This window comes from Nanorana parkeri, unplaced genomic scaffold, assembly GCF_000935625.1.
Source record: "Nanorana parkeri isolate BGI_ZX_2015 unplaced genomic scaffold, ASM93562v1 scaffold1194, whole genome shotgun sequence".
In the NCBI taxonomy this organism is placed as follows: domain Eukaryota; kingdom Metazoa; phylum Chordata; class Amphibia; order Anura; family Dicroglossidae; genus Nanorana; species Nanorana parkeri.
Genome location: NW_017307462.1, coordinates 301,999 through 318,987, shown reverse-complemented (window position 1 = coordinate 318,987; position 16,989 = coordinate 301,999). Strand labels below are relative to the sequence as shown.

General features: G+C 42.7%; 1 protein-coding gene across 1 annotated transcript in view; it reads right to left on the bottom strand.

The window, feature by feature from the left end:
- THSD7B (thrombospondin type 1 domain containing 7B) overlaps positions 1 to 16,989 on the bottom strand; it is a 294,353-nt gene that overhangs the window by 57,241 nt on the left and 220,123 nt on the right. Inside the window, exon 18 of the mRNA XM_018568480.1 lies at positions 9,341 to 9,494. Coding sequence (XP_018423982.1) covers positions 9,341 to 9,494 — 154 coding nt within the window. The remainder of the gene's footprint in view (positions 1 to 9,340; positions 9,495 to 16,989) is intronic.

Genomic DNA, 16,989 nt, shown 5'->3' with positions numbered 1-16,989 from the left:
GCTCTCTGCCGTGACAGGGGAGGGGCTGGATTCCCCCTTCCCCGCCCCGATCCCCCAGCGCTGACTGGTGGAACGGACGGGGGAGGGGGCGGGTACAGCTGGCTCTGCCTCTAGATAGGCAGAGCCAGCTGTCACTCACACAGCTGAGCGGATCCAGACATAATTGTAGGGATCCGCTTCAGGTGCGGCGTCTCAGTATACCGCAAGCTACAGCTTAGGGTGACGCGAGGACGCTAGTTTGTGTCCTCCCGTTAACCTTAGGAGAACTATGGGGAAAAGCACTAACCCCATAGTTCTCCTTTAAAGCGGACCTTTACACTCAAACATCAAACTCTACCAATGCACCCCTCTATGTATGATGATTAGTAATAACATAGACATGTCAGGTGTAAAATGCTGTGATTGTGAAATACTTACACTTGCAGAGCATTCACTTCCTGCTTTGAAAGGGAAAATTACTTCAGTTTGCCAACGCAATGCACACTGAGATTGTCTTGTCATCGGCAGAGCATTGCTGGGAAATCTCATCTGTAATCTCATGAGATCTCAGGGAAAGGCATTTTCCTCCCCTGAGATGATGTGCATGGTCACATGTCCTAGCCACATGGTTAGTCACATGTGCCATAAATCCAGGAAGTAATAGGAGATCTAGTAATCTGCCCTTAGTTAACATGGCCACTGCCAGAAGACTGGGGAAGAAAAGAAAAATAAGGTATGCAAAGAATACAAAGCCCGCAATTATCTAGAAGTATGTGCTTGCAGATTGTCATTACTAAACATTTCTAAAGGTGTGTTTGCTGTTAAATTTTACCCATATTTTAAAGATATGGGGGGCGTGGCCAGCAGCCGCATGTAGTCGAACGTGTCCCGGAGAGCTCTCCCACCATACATCCTGAAACTAACCTGCAGGGCTTACCCAGATACCCGTGTACCTCTCCGGCGGCTTACTTGAGTGTCGTGGACCCCGGCGACCTGCTCCGGTGAACTGTGGAACCGCGCGCTGACACGAGGGGATGTCTAAAAAGAAGGACGGTAGAGGCCTCACGATCCAAGATGGCGGCGGCGGTGGCGGCTCGCATCCTGCACTTCCCACCCCCAGTAAGCAAACGGGGGACAGGAACAGGGATGCTGCGGTGAGGCTGGAACGCTTCGCCCGACACCCGGACACACCGGCCAAGGCACGCCGACTCTCCTACTCCGCAGACCGTGCCTATAAGAGGGATATGGGGCCTGGCTCCCCACACATCTCTGCCTCTGACTCGGAGGACCCGGATGATACCGCAGTGACTGTGAGTACAGTGTCTAAGAATCTGAAGGGCCCTAAAGCATCTAAAACGAAATCTAAGCCGACTGAGCCTACCATCTCAGATGTTTTTTCGGCTGTACAGCTATGCAACGCTGCGCTGACATCTCTCACAGATCAGGTGCAGGGGATGAGGGCCGACATATCCTTCATGCGCCATGATCTGCAGAAAGTGCGGGACCGCACTTCTGCCCTGGAGGGTAGGGTGAGTGGGCTGGAAGATACTACGTCCCCATTGCTCTCTGATGTGAAAACGGCATTACATGATATTTCTGCACACACCCTGAAAATGGATGATGTGGAGAACAGGCTGAGACGCAACAATATCCGGGCTGTCGGCATTCCGGAACGCACAGAAGGGGCTAATGCCACTGACTACATGGAATTCTGGCTCTGTGAAGTTTTTGGGAAGACCTACTTGTCCCCTTTGTTTGCTGTGGAAAGAGCTCACAGAGTTCCCTCTCGCCCGTTACCACCTGGGAACCCGCCTAGGCCCATGTTGATCCGGCTTCTGAATTACCGGGATAAAGAACGCATTCTGCGAAAGGCACGGGATATGGGGGAAATCTCTCTGGCCGGCTCGAAGATTATGCTATTTCCAGATTTTTCACAGGAGGTGCAACGTCGCAGAGCGAAATTCATGGATGTCAAGAAGCGTCTCCAACATCTCCATCTGTCATACTCCATGATCTATCCTGCAAGGCTATGTGTGATTGCTGCTGGAGAAACCCACTTTTCTAATGGAAATTCGGATTCGTTTGCATTCGTTATGTCTGTAATTCGGAATTCGGATACATCCGAATGTCCGAATTTCTGAAAATTCATCCGAATTTCGATTCGGAACGAAACGAATCGCACATGTCTAGTTCGCATCCTCCTTATCTAATTCACCATTGGTATGCGTTCTTGGCATTATAGAGGACACGGACCTCACTCAACACACGGTTCTGGCCCTTAAACGCGCATTATTCACTGCAACAAGGTTGGCAGTCCATAAATGGATATCCTCTTCCCCACCTACACTGGAGATGTGGCATGTGGAACTGGATAGGATCATTGCATATGAGCGCATTATCAACAACGGGGCACCCTGACACGGTTTCATTCCCTGTGGGATAATTGGTTGACCTACCAATTATCCATGTGATGGAATGAGACATATTTATATCTTATTTTCTAAGAAGAATTTACTCTGCACAGCAATGATTCCATTGGAGGGTTTTTCAATTCCTATAGCCCCTTTTCACCATAATTTACTGTATGTGATTATATACTTGAAATGTAATATGATTATAAAATTAGAGATCACAATTTTCCCCTGAGAGTTTGCCACCCAGGCCTGCGGCCCATTTCACAAATCTGAGCCTAGTCATAGGTCTCCCCTGTTGTTTAGCGGGTAGCTGCAGAATTATGTTTGATATAGGATGGGAGTGTGAACATTCATTACACCCTAATGGAAGAATCATATTAATGAATTTGCCAATGCTGGGTCTAACTTTAGAAAACTCATTAATAAGAATAGAAAACTGGATGGGCTAATTGGTCGATCAGCATGTCTGGATACTGCCGTACATATAATATGTCAGCAGTTTCCTCTCTTTTGCTCTATACACAATGAATAGGACTACGTCTCCATTTCACCCCCAGGTGGTTTAATCACAATTATGGAGCTAATGATTAAAAACCCTGCTGGATATTCTAGCATGCTCTCTGCTGAGCCAACCATTAAATGGCACATGGATTTACACTATTAATGAAATAAAATGTGTCGTAGCACTATACCGAAGATTAAAAATAGCAATCACTCGAGAGGCATAATTAGATAATGTTGGACTCAACTTATGACATTTCAATCATCTCTCCTTTCAAACCCCAGGTATAAAACCATTGAAGAATCTGCAGGTTCTAAGAGGCCAAAATTTAATTTAAAAACAACATGAACATCATTATGTAAGACACTCACTGTCAGATTTTTCTATCAGATGTAGCAATATGTCTTATTTTTAACCAATTTTCAAAACCAATGCCACATTTTCAGGAGGCCCTTGTGTGCCAATTACCAGGGATGATCAGGTTGTGTAGACAAGAACCTTGCTCTATATTGGGACAAGAGCTAGATTTGGACCAGGGACAGTTTTTTTTTTTTTTTTGCATCAACAGCTCTTATAAGGGAGTGTTAACTGGAACAATGTGCAAGGGGGAAGTCAAGTTGCTGTAAACCTGCTACATCTCTATAGGTCGAACTCGATAGACTTGTGTCTTTTTTCAACCTGACTAACTATGTAACTATGCTCTGTGTGAGATCGCCAATCTGATTCTCCAACATGCTGCTAGCACGGGGTATTCTATCCCACGCTGCAGCACTTAGTGTGTGAAAAAAATAGAAACCCCAGAAAGAACAGCATATTTATTACTGTATATGCAGCCTGCCCCCATTACAGAAATCAATACTAGACATGTGCGATTCATTTCGTTCCGAATCGAAATTCGGACGAATTTTCGGAAATTCAGACTTTCGGATGTATCCGAATTACGAATTACAGCTATAACGAATGTTAATGAATCCGAATTTCCGTTTCCGACATTCGGTAGCGGTAGTTCGTACGAACGTTCGTTTCGTTTTCGTTTCTTATTCGTTTCGTTCGTTGAAGAAAAACATTTTCCCCCTCGAATGTCACTTTGCTGCAAACGAACGATCGAATGAACAAAACGAATAAGAAACGAAAACGAAACGAACGTGCGAACGAACTACCGCTAACGAATTTCGTCCGAATCCGAATTCCGAATCCGAATTGACTTTCACACCCGAATGCCAAAAAACGAAATAACACAAATCCGAATTTAAAACGAAACGAAACTAAACAAATTTTTTGGCAGTGCACATGTCTAGTCAATACCAAGACTTCAGTTGGGCTTAAAGTTAGGAGTGCTGAAATGTTTCGCTGAATTAAACTGACCCTTCAGATTTTCTGACTAACATCAATCCAGCTGAATTTGGTTGGATATGTAGTAGAGAACATAACTAATGTTTTGATAAAGGATCACCTACAAGAGTATGCTAGAAAACAATGTAATAAGCAATAGCATTACTAGCTATCATAACTGCCAGCGGGAGGAATGAGGTCTTGTTTCCCTTATATAGATCTTTAGTTATCACTAGAGGGATCACCAGCAGGAGGAATGAGGTTCTGATTCTCCTATATAGATCTTTAATTATCACCCAGCGGGAGAAAGAAGGTCCTGATTCTTCTATATAGATCTTTAGTTATCACTAGAGGGATTGGCAGGAGGAAGGAGGTCCTGATTCCCCTATATAGATCTTTAGTTATCACTAGAGGCATCCCCAGCAGGAGAAATAAGATCCTGATTCCCCTATATAGATCTTTAGTTATTAATAGAGGGATCCCTGGCAGGAGGAAGGAGATCCTGATTTCCCTATATAGATCTTTAGTTATCACTAGAGGGATCCCTGGCAGGAGGAAGGAGATCCTGATTTCCCTATATAGATCTTTAGTTATCACTAGATGTATCCCTGGCAGGAGGAAGATGGTCCTGATTCCCCTATATAGATCTTTAGTTATTAATAGAGGGATCCCTGGCAGGAGGAAGGAGGTCCTGATTCCCCTATATAGATCTTTAGTTATCACTAGAGGTATCCCTGGCAGGAGGAAGGAGGTCCTGATTCCTCTATATATAAAACGAAATAACACAAATCCGAATTTAAAACGAAACGAAACTAAACAAATTTTTTGGCAGTGCACATGTCTAGTCAATACCAAGACTTCAGTTGGGCTTAAAGTTAGGAGTGCTGAAATGTTTCGCTGAATTAAACTGACCCTTCAGATTTTCTGACTAACATCAATCCAGCTGAATTTGGTTGGATATGTAGTAGAGAACATAACTAATGTTTTGATAAAGGATCACCTACAAGAGTATGCTAGAAAACAATGTAATAAGCAATAGCATTACTAGCTATCATAACTGCCAGCGGGAGGAATGAGGTCTTGTTTCCCTTATATAGATCTTTAGTTATCACTAGAGGGATCACCAGCAGGAGGAATGAGGTTCTGATTCTCCTATATAGATCTTTAATTATCACCCAGCGGGAGAAAGAAGGTCCTGATTCTTCTATATAGATCTTTAGTTATCACTAGAGGGATTGGCAGGAGGAAGGAGGTCCTGATTCCCCTATATAGATCTTTAGTTATCACTAGAGGCATCCCCAGCAGGAGAAATAAGATCCTGATTCCCCTATATAGATCTTTAGTTATTAATAGAGGGATCCCTGGCAGGAGGAAGGAGATCCTGATTTCCCTATATAGATCTTTAGTTATCACTAGAGGGATCCCTGGCAGGAGGAAGGAGATCCTGATTTCCCTATATAGATCTTTAGTTATCACTAGATGTATCCCTGGCAGGAGGAAGATGGTCCTGATTCCCCTATATAGATCTTTAGTTATTAATAGAGGGATCCCTGGCAGGAGGAAGGAGGTCCTGATTCCCCTATATAGATCTTTAGTTATCACTAGAGGTATCCCTGGCAGGAGGAAGGAGGTCCTGATTCCTCTATATAGATCTTTAGTTATCACTAGAGGGATCCCTGGCAGGAGGAAGAGGGTCCAGATCCCCCTATAGAGATCTTTAGTTATCACTAGAGGGATCCCTGGCAGGAGGAAGGAGGTCCTGATTCCTCTATATAGATGTTTAGTTATCACTAGAGGGATCCATGGCAGGAGGAAAGAGGTCCAGTTCCCACTATATAGGTCTTTAGTTTGATCTCATTTAGAATTCAGTGTCCATTCCTGGAGTCCACACTTACAAAACAAATATTGATACAGTAGAACGAGTTTAGAGGCAGCAACACGACTGGTGACATTTTTGAGGGCTATAACATAGAAGGAAAGGGGAGGACATGAATGAACTCTTTAGATATATTAAACAAGAGAAACAAACATTACTCTTGTATAGGGTTACAATATTCAGTGGGTAAATGGATAACAAAACTGGCTTAAAGACTGTATTTGGAGAGTAGTGATTAAAGACTCTGAATGGTCCAATGTTGTGAGTGGTTTACCCCTAGGTTAACTGGAATTGCTATTACTTTTCAAACTGTTTATAAACTATATAGAGCTGGGGAATAAAAGACACACAAAAAAACATTTCTGTGTCTGCAGTTGACACAAAGCTATTTGTAGATTGTAGGCTTTCACAAGCAGGGACCTCTAATCCTTTTGTATGGTATTGTACTTGTTCTGTCTTCTCTTATGTTGTGAAGTGCTACACAAACTGTTGGGCTATATAAATCCATAATAATATTAAAAGATGATGATGATAATAATAATAATAATATTAATAACTCAATGAACGCATGTCTTTTTTTTAACCTAACTGTAAGGAGACGAAATCTCATAGATGTGGCAACTTTTATGCTCCAATCTATATGCACGCTGGAGGTGACAGCCCCTCCACTCTGCAAATTTTTAGTTTATGTAAATTTCACAATAAAGGAAATGAAAAAAAAAAAAGTTAAAAAAAATTCTGACAAACAAGACGTTGGTTTTGTGTTTTCTGAATTCAAATTGGTTGTGAAGAAAAGAGCCTGACAATTTCCACCGGAGTCAAGTGTACAAGATCAAGGCAATTTAATTTCAGGAGAGAAGTGAATAGCAATGAGGAGATGTCATGGTAAAAATGAGACTATACAAATATATATATATATATATATTCATATTGTACGCCAGAAAAGACGATTATTGATTCTTTTTCTGTCGCAGAGCACAAAAAAAAGAAAATATTACTGGCATGCAATTTTCATGGACTCACCATTTGTTTATTATTACATTTAAAACTGAAGTTTAATCTGCTTATATTTCGCCTTCCCTGGTTCCTCCCCTCCTCCCCTCATCTACATACTAATGCCATTTTTAAATAAAACCTCTCTGTTTTCAATGCATACCTTATTTTAGACCCAATGACATTATCAGTGGGTCTCTGTGCTTCTCTTTGCAATCGCAGGGTGCGGTACATAGCTCCTTGAAATACTTCTAGCAGAAGAGGAATCCCATCCTCAGGGATCCCAACCTGAAAAAAGCAATTTCAGGGAGGTGCCCTTCTCATTTCAGGGAGGTGCCCTTCTCATTTCAGGGAGGTGCCCTTCTCATTTTAGGGAGGTGCCCTTCTCATTTCAGGGAGGTGCCCTTCTCATTTCAGGGAGGTGCCCCCTGAACACCCCCCATCCGCGGGTGGGAACAGAGCACCCCCTTGAAATGATGGCAGATAGACGGGAAGCAATAGCTTCTTTGCTATCTGCTGTTTTTGTTTTTTTTAGTATTCTGACAGCAGAAGCAAAAAAAAAAAAACAGTGTTTGAAGGAATAGCTAGATTGCTATTGGCTATTTCAATTTGCAATATCTAATAGCAAGCTGGCTATTGCACCCGCCCTTTGCTGCTGTCAATTTACTAGAAGAGGACCTGATGGAGAACGGGTGCAATAGCTGGTCTGCTATTGGCTATTGCAAATTGAAATAGCCAATATGAATGTAGCTATGCATTCCTATGCTGTTTTTTTCCTCTGACTGACAGCGGCCCTGATGTAAGAAAAAGGTTTACTCTACTCGGCCGAGGAGGTGCTATCTAATAGCAGGAGACTACCAGAGCATCCGGGAGAGTTAGGATGGCTGCTGGTCCCTCGCTGATTAGGGTGCAGGAATGGTAAAGTCCATGAGAGGGACAGCAACAAGACTGGTCATACAGAGTGACTTCAGTGGTCATCAGTGGTTTTATGACAAATTCATTTCAAAAGTAATTTTAAAGAATTTTAAAGCAGTAGCGATATTTAAACCAGTACATGACGATCCTGCCGTGAAGGTCCCTAGACACTTCCTATTCTAGGGTGACAACACTCTGCCTATGTGTCCCACTTGTGCCCAGGGCCATAACTTCAGATTACAGGGCCCCATAGCAAAAATCTAATGGGGACCCCCTGATTTCTCTCTGAGAAAGAGGCTTCTCTCTGAGCTGTGAGTTACAATGCCAAAGACTTCTCCTGTGCATCTGAAGGCATCTCTACACTGTAGGCTTTAGAGTCGTCAACAACAACCACTCCAACCCATAATGATACAGTACTGTATTATCTACACATGTTCTGTGTTTAATTTGCCTCAACATCCTAATGGGGGCCCTTTCCACTCCCAGGCCCCATAGCAGCTGCATGGGCTGCTATGGCTATAGTTATGCCACTGCTTGTGTACCTGCGTTGTCACCCTTTCACATGCTCTCCACATGAAGATGTCAAGTGACCATGCCAATGCATATTACACCGGCATGGTCCACTGTTTTCACCATCAGGAAACCCAACCTGAGAAATACCATGCAGCCATCTCTGCAGGGCGTGTAGACATAAAATGGCTGAACAGAGACTGCAGAAGATCAGCAGCACGGAGATTTAAGAAAAAAATAAAATAAAATGTACTTAAAAGTATAAAATGTAATTTTTTAATGATGCACAGTCTGTTTTATGATTCAACAGGATCACCAACAGGGTTATTCACAAAAGGGAGAAGAGTTTGGAGAAGGCAGGAGAAGTGAACAATCTAGGACAACATAGCTGAACTGGAAAGTGAGCTGAATTGGAGGATTTTGCCAAATCAGCGATGTTGTCCTAGATTGTTCACTTCTCCTGCCTTCTCCAAACTCTTCACCCTTTAGTGAATAACCCTGCAAATGAAAATAAAATAAAAACTCCTGAAAACCAATGCAGCCACCACATCTAAGGACTGGTAAGCTGCATTTTTATTATTACATTATTTACATTATTATTTATTTTTATTATTACATTTAGTATTACATTTGAATTTTTTGGGTTACCGCTAACAAAAACAAATGTGGTTGGTGACATTTACAAATCCTTTGGAAGAGAAGACAGTTCACGTGTCTGTATGTCAACTATGTAGCTCTTTGCCGGTATTCAGCTTTACAAATACGACTTCACGTGTTTCCTTAACGCAGTAAGTCAATGCCAGAGGAAGGTGCCCATACCTGTGTGCAGCGGCTCCACGGCCCCCAGTTGGACATCACACATTCTCCGAGGCAGGTAAGCGAGCAGTTTTGTCTTGTGGAAGGTGTTTCCAGGTGACTGCAATATGTGCTGTTTACAAAAGCATCTTCGGCACTATCTGATATATTCACACACCTACAGAAAGCAAAAACATAAATGTATTGTTATTTGCTGCGACGTCAACAAGACATTTGCAGAAATTGCTTTCAAATGGGTTTTAGTCCTGAGCATTATATGCACCTAAGCAAGAAGGGAAAGTGCCGTCATCCACTGAGCTATTACTGAATACATATTAAAGAAGAGAGATATTAATACATATTAACTAAATACAGCTATTAAATAAATATTAACAAAAAAGCTATTAAAAAAGAAATAATGAAAAAATACATATAAAAAAGATGGCTAATAATAAATACATTTTAACATGACAGCTGTTAATAAAAACATATTTGATGCATTAAAATGTCACATGTGTCATACAGCCAACATTTCGGGGCCCCACAGGGTCCCTTCTTCTGGGCGACATAGTGACCTATCACCCAGAAGAAGGGACCCTGCGTGGCCCGGAAACGTTGGCTGTATGACGCATGTGACAATTTAATAAAAAGTGCTTAACTTCTTGCACATATCATCGAGTGCTGGTGACTTCTATTATGGGTTGTTACCATCTTTCACCCCTCTAGATCAGCCTTTCATAACCTTTGTTTTGTATAATATTTCTTTATTGATTCTATATATAACAATACAGACATACAAGCATGTAAACATACTGTTAAAAGACTCTCCCAGGGAGAAATCCAATCAAAAACAGAAGAGAAAAATATTCATAACCCCTTCCCAAAACAACCCCCCTCCCAACTTCCTTAACCTTTCTACTTCAAAGGAACTCTTGGCATATTTTTTAGGTCTTGGGGAACCCTTGACAAAATCAAAAATTGGGGGTCTGTGAAAAAAAAAACCCTTTACATTGGTGGCCAGTGTGAAGAATGCCCCCGTCCCTTGCTGTGATGGTCACCATACTATACTTATAGAAAGCTAAAACGATAATTGGTGTTAAGCATATGGCTATGCCAAGTGTTATTATTATTATTATTATACAGGATTTATATAGCGCCAACAGTACAATATAAGGAAGACATTACAATCACAATACAATTCAAGACAAGATAGTAAGGAGGAGGGCCCTGCACATGTGGGCTTACAATCTATAAGGGAGGGGGAAGTGATACATGAGGAGGTAGCTGTGTGGGGATGAATTGTTTGAGAATGAGTTAAGTGGTTAGGTTGAGGTGGGATAGGCTTCCCTGAAGAGATGAGTCTTAAGGGATCGCCTAAAGGCAGTCAGAGCGGGAGATAGGCAGACAGGTTGGGGTAAAGAGTTCCAGAGAATGGGAGAGACTCTAGAGAAGTCCTGGAGGTGAGTATGGGAGGAGTTGATGAGGGAGCTGGAAAGCAGGTCTTGGGAAGAGCGAAGGGGACGGCTAGGGTGATACTTTGAGACGAGGTTGGAGATATAGCCGGGGATGACTTTGTAGGTGGTTGTTAATATTTTGAATTTTATTCTTTGGGCTATTTTGGATGTGGGGAAGAAAGGTGAGGTCCCAGTCAAGGATGACACCTAGTACCTTGGCATTGGGGGGAGGGTTGGATGTTGGCCAAGAAACTCTGCAGGCACCATCAAATGGGAGGTCAACCAGCCATAGCTTAACGACCCCCTAAGCAACCTCTGGAGGAACCCTAGGGTTCAATGGAGCCCTGGTTGAGAATGGCTGCTCTAGACTGTAGACTCTTTTCTCCTGCGTTTGTTGTATATGTACCAAACTGTATGTATTAGTCATCTGAAATGTTTCTACATGCTTTTATCATCTGCATGGCCCTTGTTTGTAACACTGCGCCACTGGAAACGACGGCACTATAAATATCTATAACAACAACAGTTTTAGTGAATATGATATAATAACCTGGGAGATAATACTGTGAATAACCTGGACCATGAGATATCCTCGTATTACTGTCAGATCTACTAAGCACACAATCACTTTTTTAATTTGCAGGTCTTTTGTACATAGTTACATAGTTACATAGTATTTGAGGTTGAATAAAGACATATGTCCATCAAGTCCAACCTATTGTGTGTGTGTGTGTGTAAAGATCCCCGTGTCATCTCGTTTTTAGGAGTACTTGTACCCCTGTATATTACCGTTTCTCAGGAAATCGTCCAAAAGATTCTTGAACGATTCCACACTATTAGTTTAAATCACTGCTTGTGGCAACGAGTTCCAGACCCTAACCGCGCGAACTGAGAAGAACCCCCGGGAACATAAAAGGGAAAGGTACCTCAAACAATGTAATGAAATGACTCCAGTCTGTAATCTCATGGCTGGGAGGGATTGTATTACCGAGAGATTAAAGGTTCTTGTATACCTGCAGTCCATTGCGATGATAAATGAGGGTATGCAGACTACACAACCAAAACACAGCGTCATACCCGTAGGATGGAATGACAAGCGCGCCATGAATGCATCGATGTTTCATTTGATAAAATGCCCTTTTGCTCTATTGCCTCCATTAACATCACATGCATTTTCTTAGTCCATATATCATGTCCATGCTAAAAGCCGGATGTATTCATGTCAGTGGACAGCAGACAAATTTCCCATGTAAATATAAGGTGGCGATATATATAATGGGCGGTGTCTCCTAACCCGGGCCATGCTGAATGTTAAATAGGTTTGTACCTTAAATTTCCAACCTTGCAGCTGTCTGTCAGCAATATTACCCAACACAGACAGCTTGGAATCATTTTTGTGTTTTAGGACATGGCGCTTCATACATCAAGTTCATGGTACCGTGGAAAAATTGCTTATGGATTTCCATATAAATAAGATTCCTTCTTTTTCATATATTGAAAATCAGCTGATGTCGTTTTTGGCGCGGAGGCATTTACTACGTCATTTAATACACAATCGCTCACATTGAAGGGAAAGTACAGGGACTTGTGGTTTTATATACTCCTTCTTTTCTTAATATATTATTATCAGGACAACAAGATAACATTTCATTTTTTAAAAATATTTTTCATGTATGGGAAAATATTAATAACTGTGTATAAGATTGTTGCATTTTAATTTTTTAGTTGTCAGGTTGAGTTATTAGCTCTACTTCACAAGTTTCCCAGGCTATCATTATGATTCTGAGGAAGGGGGCTTGCCCCTGAAACGCATCAATCTTGGCTGACTGCGGTCGGTGGACGGTGATGTGACCGGATACTACCGTGTTACATAGTCGGGGGGATACCATGTTGGGTCAACAGACAGTGTGGCCTCTCGTTTGTTGTTAAAGCCTGATGAAAACGTTTGTTTGTGAGTACTTTTATCCCTTGTTTTATTTATTGTAATAAACGATTTTACACACGGAGGTGGCGCTCTGTTCCCTTTTGTTTTCTATGTTCATGGTGGAAGCCCCAGAGCCTTGGATGAGCAGCCCCTCAAGTCTGTGTAAAAAAACTGTGATAAACTGTTGAAAACTTTGAGTGAGCAACAGCAAGTGGATTGTCCAGCTGGCAGCCATTAGCGCCAAGAGCTAAAGAAAACTTTTTGTCTATCCTTATCTGTTTGCAGAGGTCAGTAGCTCATGCAGACAGGGCTAGTGACTCCTTCTCCCTCCTTGCCTGCCTGTTCTAAGTACTTCTGTTTCAATCATAGAGACACGGTCTGAAAGCAAGCAGCTTCTGCTGTGTCCTCCTGTTTAGGAAACCCATAATTCTCTGTGATTCCTTTGTCTTTTGCAAAACAGAAATTTGACACGAATAAGCAAATGTTCAGGGTTATTCACAAAAGGGTGAAGTTTGGAGAAGTGAACAATCTAGGACAACATAGCTGAACCGGAAAGTGAGCAGAATTTTTCCAAATCATCTATTTTGGCCTAGATTGTTCACTTCACCCGCCTTCTCCAAACTCTTCACCCTTTTCTGGTTGTAAACTCTCACATTCAATATATGTATTTTTTGCTTGTGATTCACTATAGTGCTTGCAGCTTTCACTGGGCTGTATTGGCGCCACAATATTGATGGGGTCAAAGATATAAACATAATGTTAAAATCATTATAATTTAAAAAATGATCAAATTGATCCGAAACCATTACAATTTCATACATATAAAGCAACAAATAACCTCAAGTGGCCTGGGGCCTTTTGTGGAATAGGTCTATGTGCCACACGGGGTCATCAAGAAAGATGGATGGAGCTTCATCAAAACGTTGAGAATAAAATGTTGATGCTTTGACTTATTCCGCTTCAATACCTGTGAGTACCTCTATATCTTTATTGCATTTGTATTTCTCTTTCATATACAATGAGGTTGTACATACATAGAGAGGCATATAAATGTGATGGAAAAGAAAAGATTATATAATCAATAGTTGAAATATTGCAAGCTCAACTCTACATGTCCTCTGATCTATAAAGCTCAACTCAGTATTTATAGATTACCTTTTACATATTGACAAATGCTTTGTCAATGAGTCTAAACTGATCCTCTCTTTCTGTAGACAAGAGAAAAGAAAGGGGTCCCCAAATATCAACTTTCGTAATCAAATTCGTACAAAGTGCGATATGTCACGGTGCTATCCATCTTAAATGGCATGCCAAGCACTTAAAAGCACATCTGAACATGCGTGTGTTTCAGTGCACCACAACAAGCAGATGGGTACTGCATGGTGTCCTGCGTTGAAGAAGAAAGGTTCATGTCCAGTTTTTGGAGTGTTGTTGTGTGTTGGCAGCCCAGTGACCCTAAAGCTTGATATACACGGAGCGCATTTCAGCTGAATCTTGATGAATTGGATGAAATTGCCTCAGTGGGTGGCCCTGTCATGCAGCTCCTGTCCAACATCCTTCCATTGAAAAGTTGAAGGCATCTAGGTGGAAAATTTCCAGCCGAACAGCCCCTGTGTCCAATCAGATGGAGGCACTGTTTAGCAATTTTGCCAAGATACAATAGCTGCTAGACATGTGCGATTCGTTTCGATCCGAATCAAAATTCGTACAAATTTTCTGAAATTCAAACATTTGGACACATCCGAATTCCCGAATCACAATGCCTCCAAATGTGTCTGAATTTCCGTTTCCAAGTTTTGGATCCCGTTCCGTTTTCGTTCAAAAACAAAACTGAATCAGACATGTGACTTTTCTGGCCAATCAGATGTGTTTTTCGGCTTAATGCATCTGAATGGGTCTGAATACGCATTTTCATTATGGCAATATGGGAGCCATATATATATACATATAATACTAAACCTGAGTCTCCTACACCCGAATTGCATCCAGGATCCGAATTTCCGAACTGCATTCGGGAGCTCCTGAATGCCATTCAGGTCTGGGAGCCTCAGATTTAGTAATATATGTATATGGCTCCCAGACCCAAATGGCATTCAGGAACTCCCAAATGCAATTTGGAAATTCGGATCCTGAATGCCATTCGAGTCTAGGAGATTCAGCTTTAGTAATACAGTATGTGTACAGTCAGGGCAGCCATCAGAAATTTTAGGGCCCCTTACACGGCTTTAGGCCCCCCACGCCGCTGGACACAGGGCTTAGTGGTGTGCTGGACGCAGGGCTTAGTGACGTGCTGGACACAGGACCCACTTGAGAGTGACCCTGCAGAGCCCACCATAGATGCTGCACAGCCCATCTGAGACTGTCTATGGTGGGCTCTGAAGGGGTCTCAGGTGGGCTGGTCAGGGCTGCATCCCTCCCTCGTTTCCTACCTTCCTAGCTTCTCTTACCTGCACACGTGGCCTCGTCTGCCGCCGGACCGGCCAGAAGTGACGTCACTTCCGGCCAGTCTGACATCAGGCGAGCAGCGTCGCTGATGGGGCCCTAGCTTGTCTCAAAGCCACTGAAGCTGCAATGCTGGGGCCCTGCGCTGCTAGGGCCAGGCCTCCGCCTCCTCGCCCTTCACCGTTGGCCGATAGTCATGTAAGGGACCCGGGCGGGCCCCCCAGGCTGCCCGGGCCCCTTACATGAGTATCTGCCGTACCCCCCTGATGGCTGCCCTGTGTACAGTATATGGCTCCCAGACCCGAATGGCATTCAGGATCCAAAGTTCCGAATATCATAGCAATGAAATTCGAAAATCCAGATACCATTCGGGTCTAGGAGATTCAGCTTTAGTATTCATATCTGTATATGGTTTTCTCTGCTGGTAGTCATAACGAATATTCGTTCGTAAACTTATTCTAAACTAACGAAAATTCAGATTTCATCTGAATCCGAAACCCCGAACCGAATTGAATTTCGGACCCGAATCCCGAAAAAAACTAACTGAATTTTTCTGCAGGTTACATGTCTAATAGCTTTTTTTCCCAGACTCCACATAGCTGCAAACAGTCTACAAATCGTGGTAATTGCAGAGCGTGCCGAACTGTATTTCCATTCATTACTATGTAAGCTTACCTGCCCTGTCAACACATTGGCACGGGCAGCTTGGTAAAATAAGAAAACACTACCGAGTTCAGGTACAGGGCAATCGTTATGCACAGAAAGGTGGATTTTACTCATTAGGCATTTGTTTCTGTCTACACGGCTCTCCATGTGTGCAAGTCTTGGATTTGATTCTGCCAGCTCTGCAGACACTGGCAGATAATAGCCATTCATTCTCTGATCATTCGCTATATTCCTCAGGGACCGTTACACCATTGCATTGCGATAAACACGCAGTGGTGCATGCGCTCATTTTCTTTACTGCCAATACTGCAGTAGCGCACATTGCACTGCACTACAGCGCATGGCTACCGGGAGGTGCATTGGGGTGTCACTCAAATAAATGGCAATGCAATGTAGCAGTGCAGGGTAACGCACGCTAGGGGGGCTATATGATAGCATGCGCTAAATGCACGAATATCATTCCCCAATAGGGTTGCCACCTTTTCTTCAAGCGAAACCCGAACACTCAAGCGATGCGCAGACATTTTTTGGAGGGAATGAGTCGCGGCTTATTCATATGTAAATATCACAGTTGAGACTATTTTCAGTGGGGGGCCAGTAGCCTCTATCTTAATTTTGGTTGCCTCTGTCTGCCTGATATCTAGTGTCCGGGTTTCTGCGGCCATGAAACCCGAACACAGCATTCAAAACCCGAACTGTCCGGGTGAATCCTGGACAGGTGGCAACCCTATGCACAACAAACATTGAATAGTGAATATCATCTGACGCAATGCTGTGGTGTTAAAGGGCCCTTCCAGTTGTACATTTGCTTACTTACAGTAAGCCTGTGCCAGTAAATGAGGAAGAGGCGAATGTTCTTGAATTTGCTCCATGTTTAAATGGGTGACTGTGTATCACAAAATAATAGGGGAAGAAAGTGTCACACTTAGACCAGCCTGGACACCGTAAACTGGAATGGATCAGAGAACATGCAGCTTGTAATGTGATAGAATTATTTTATGATTTTCCTATCAAATTAAAGAACTATGAAATAGAATTTACAGAGCAGCTGTTTAGCTGAACACAGAGATGTATTTAGAATTCAATAGGGATGGGGGGAGCGGGTGTTGGCAGGGCCAGTGCTGCCACTAGGCAAACTAGGCAGCAGCCTAGGGCGCACTGCTGCCTAGGGTGTAGCCTTGACCACT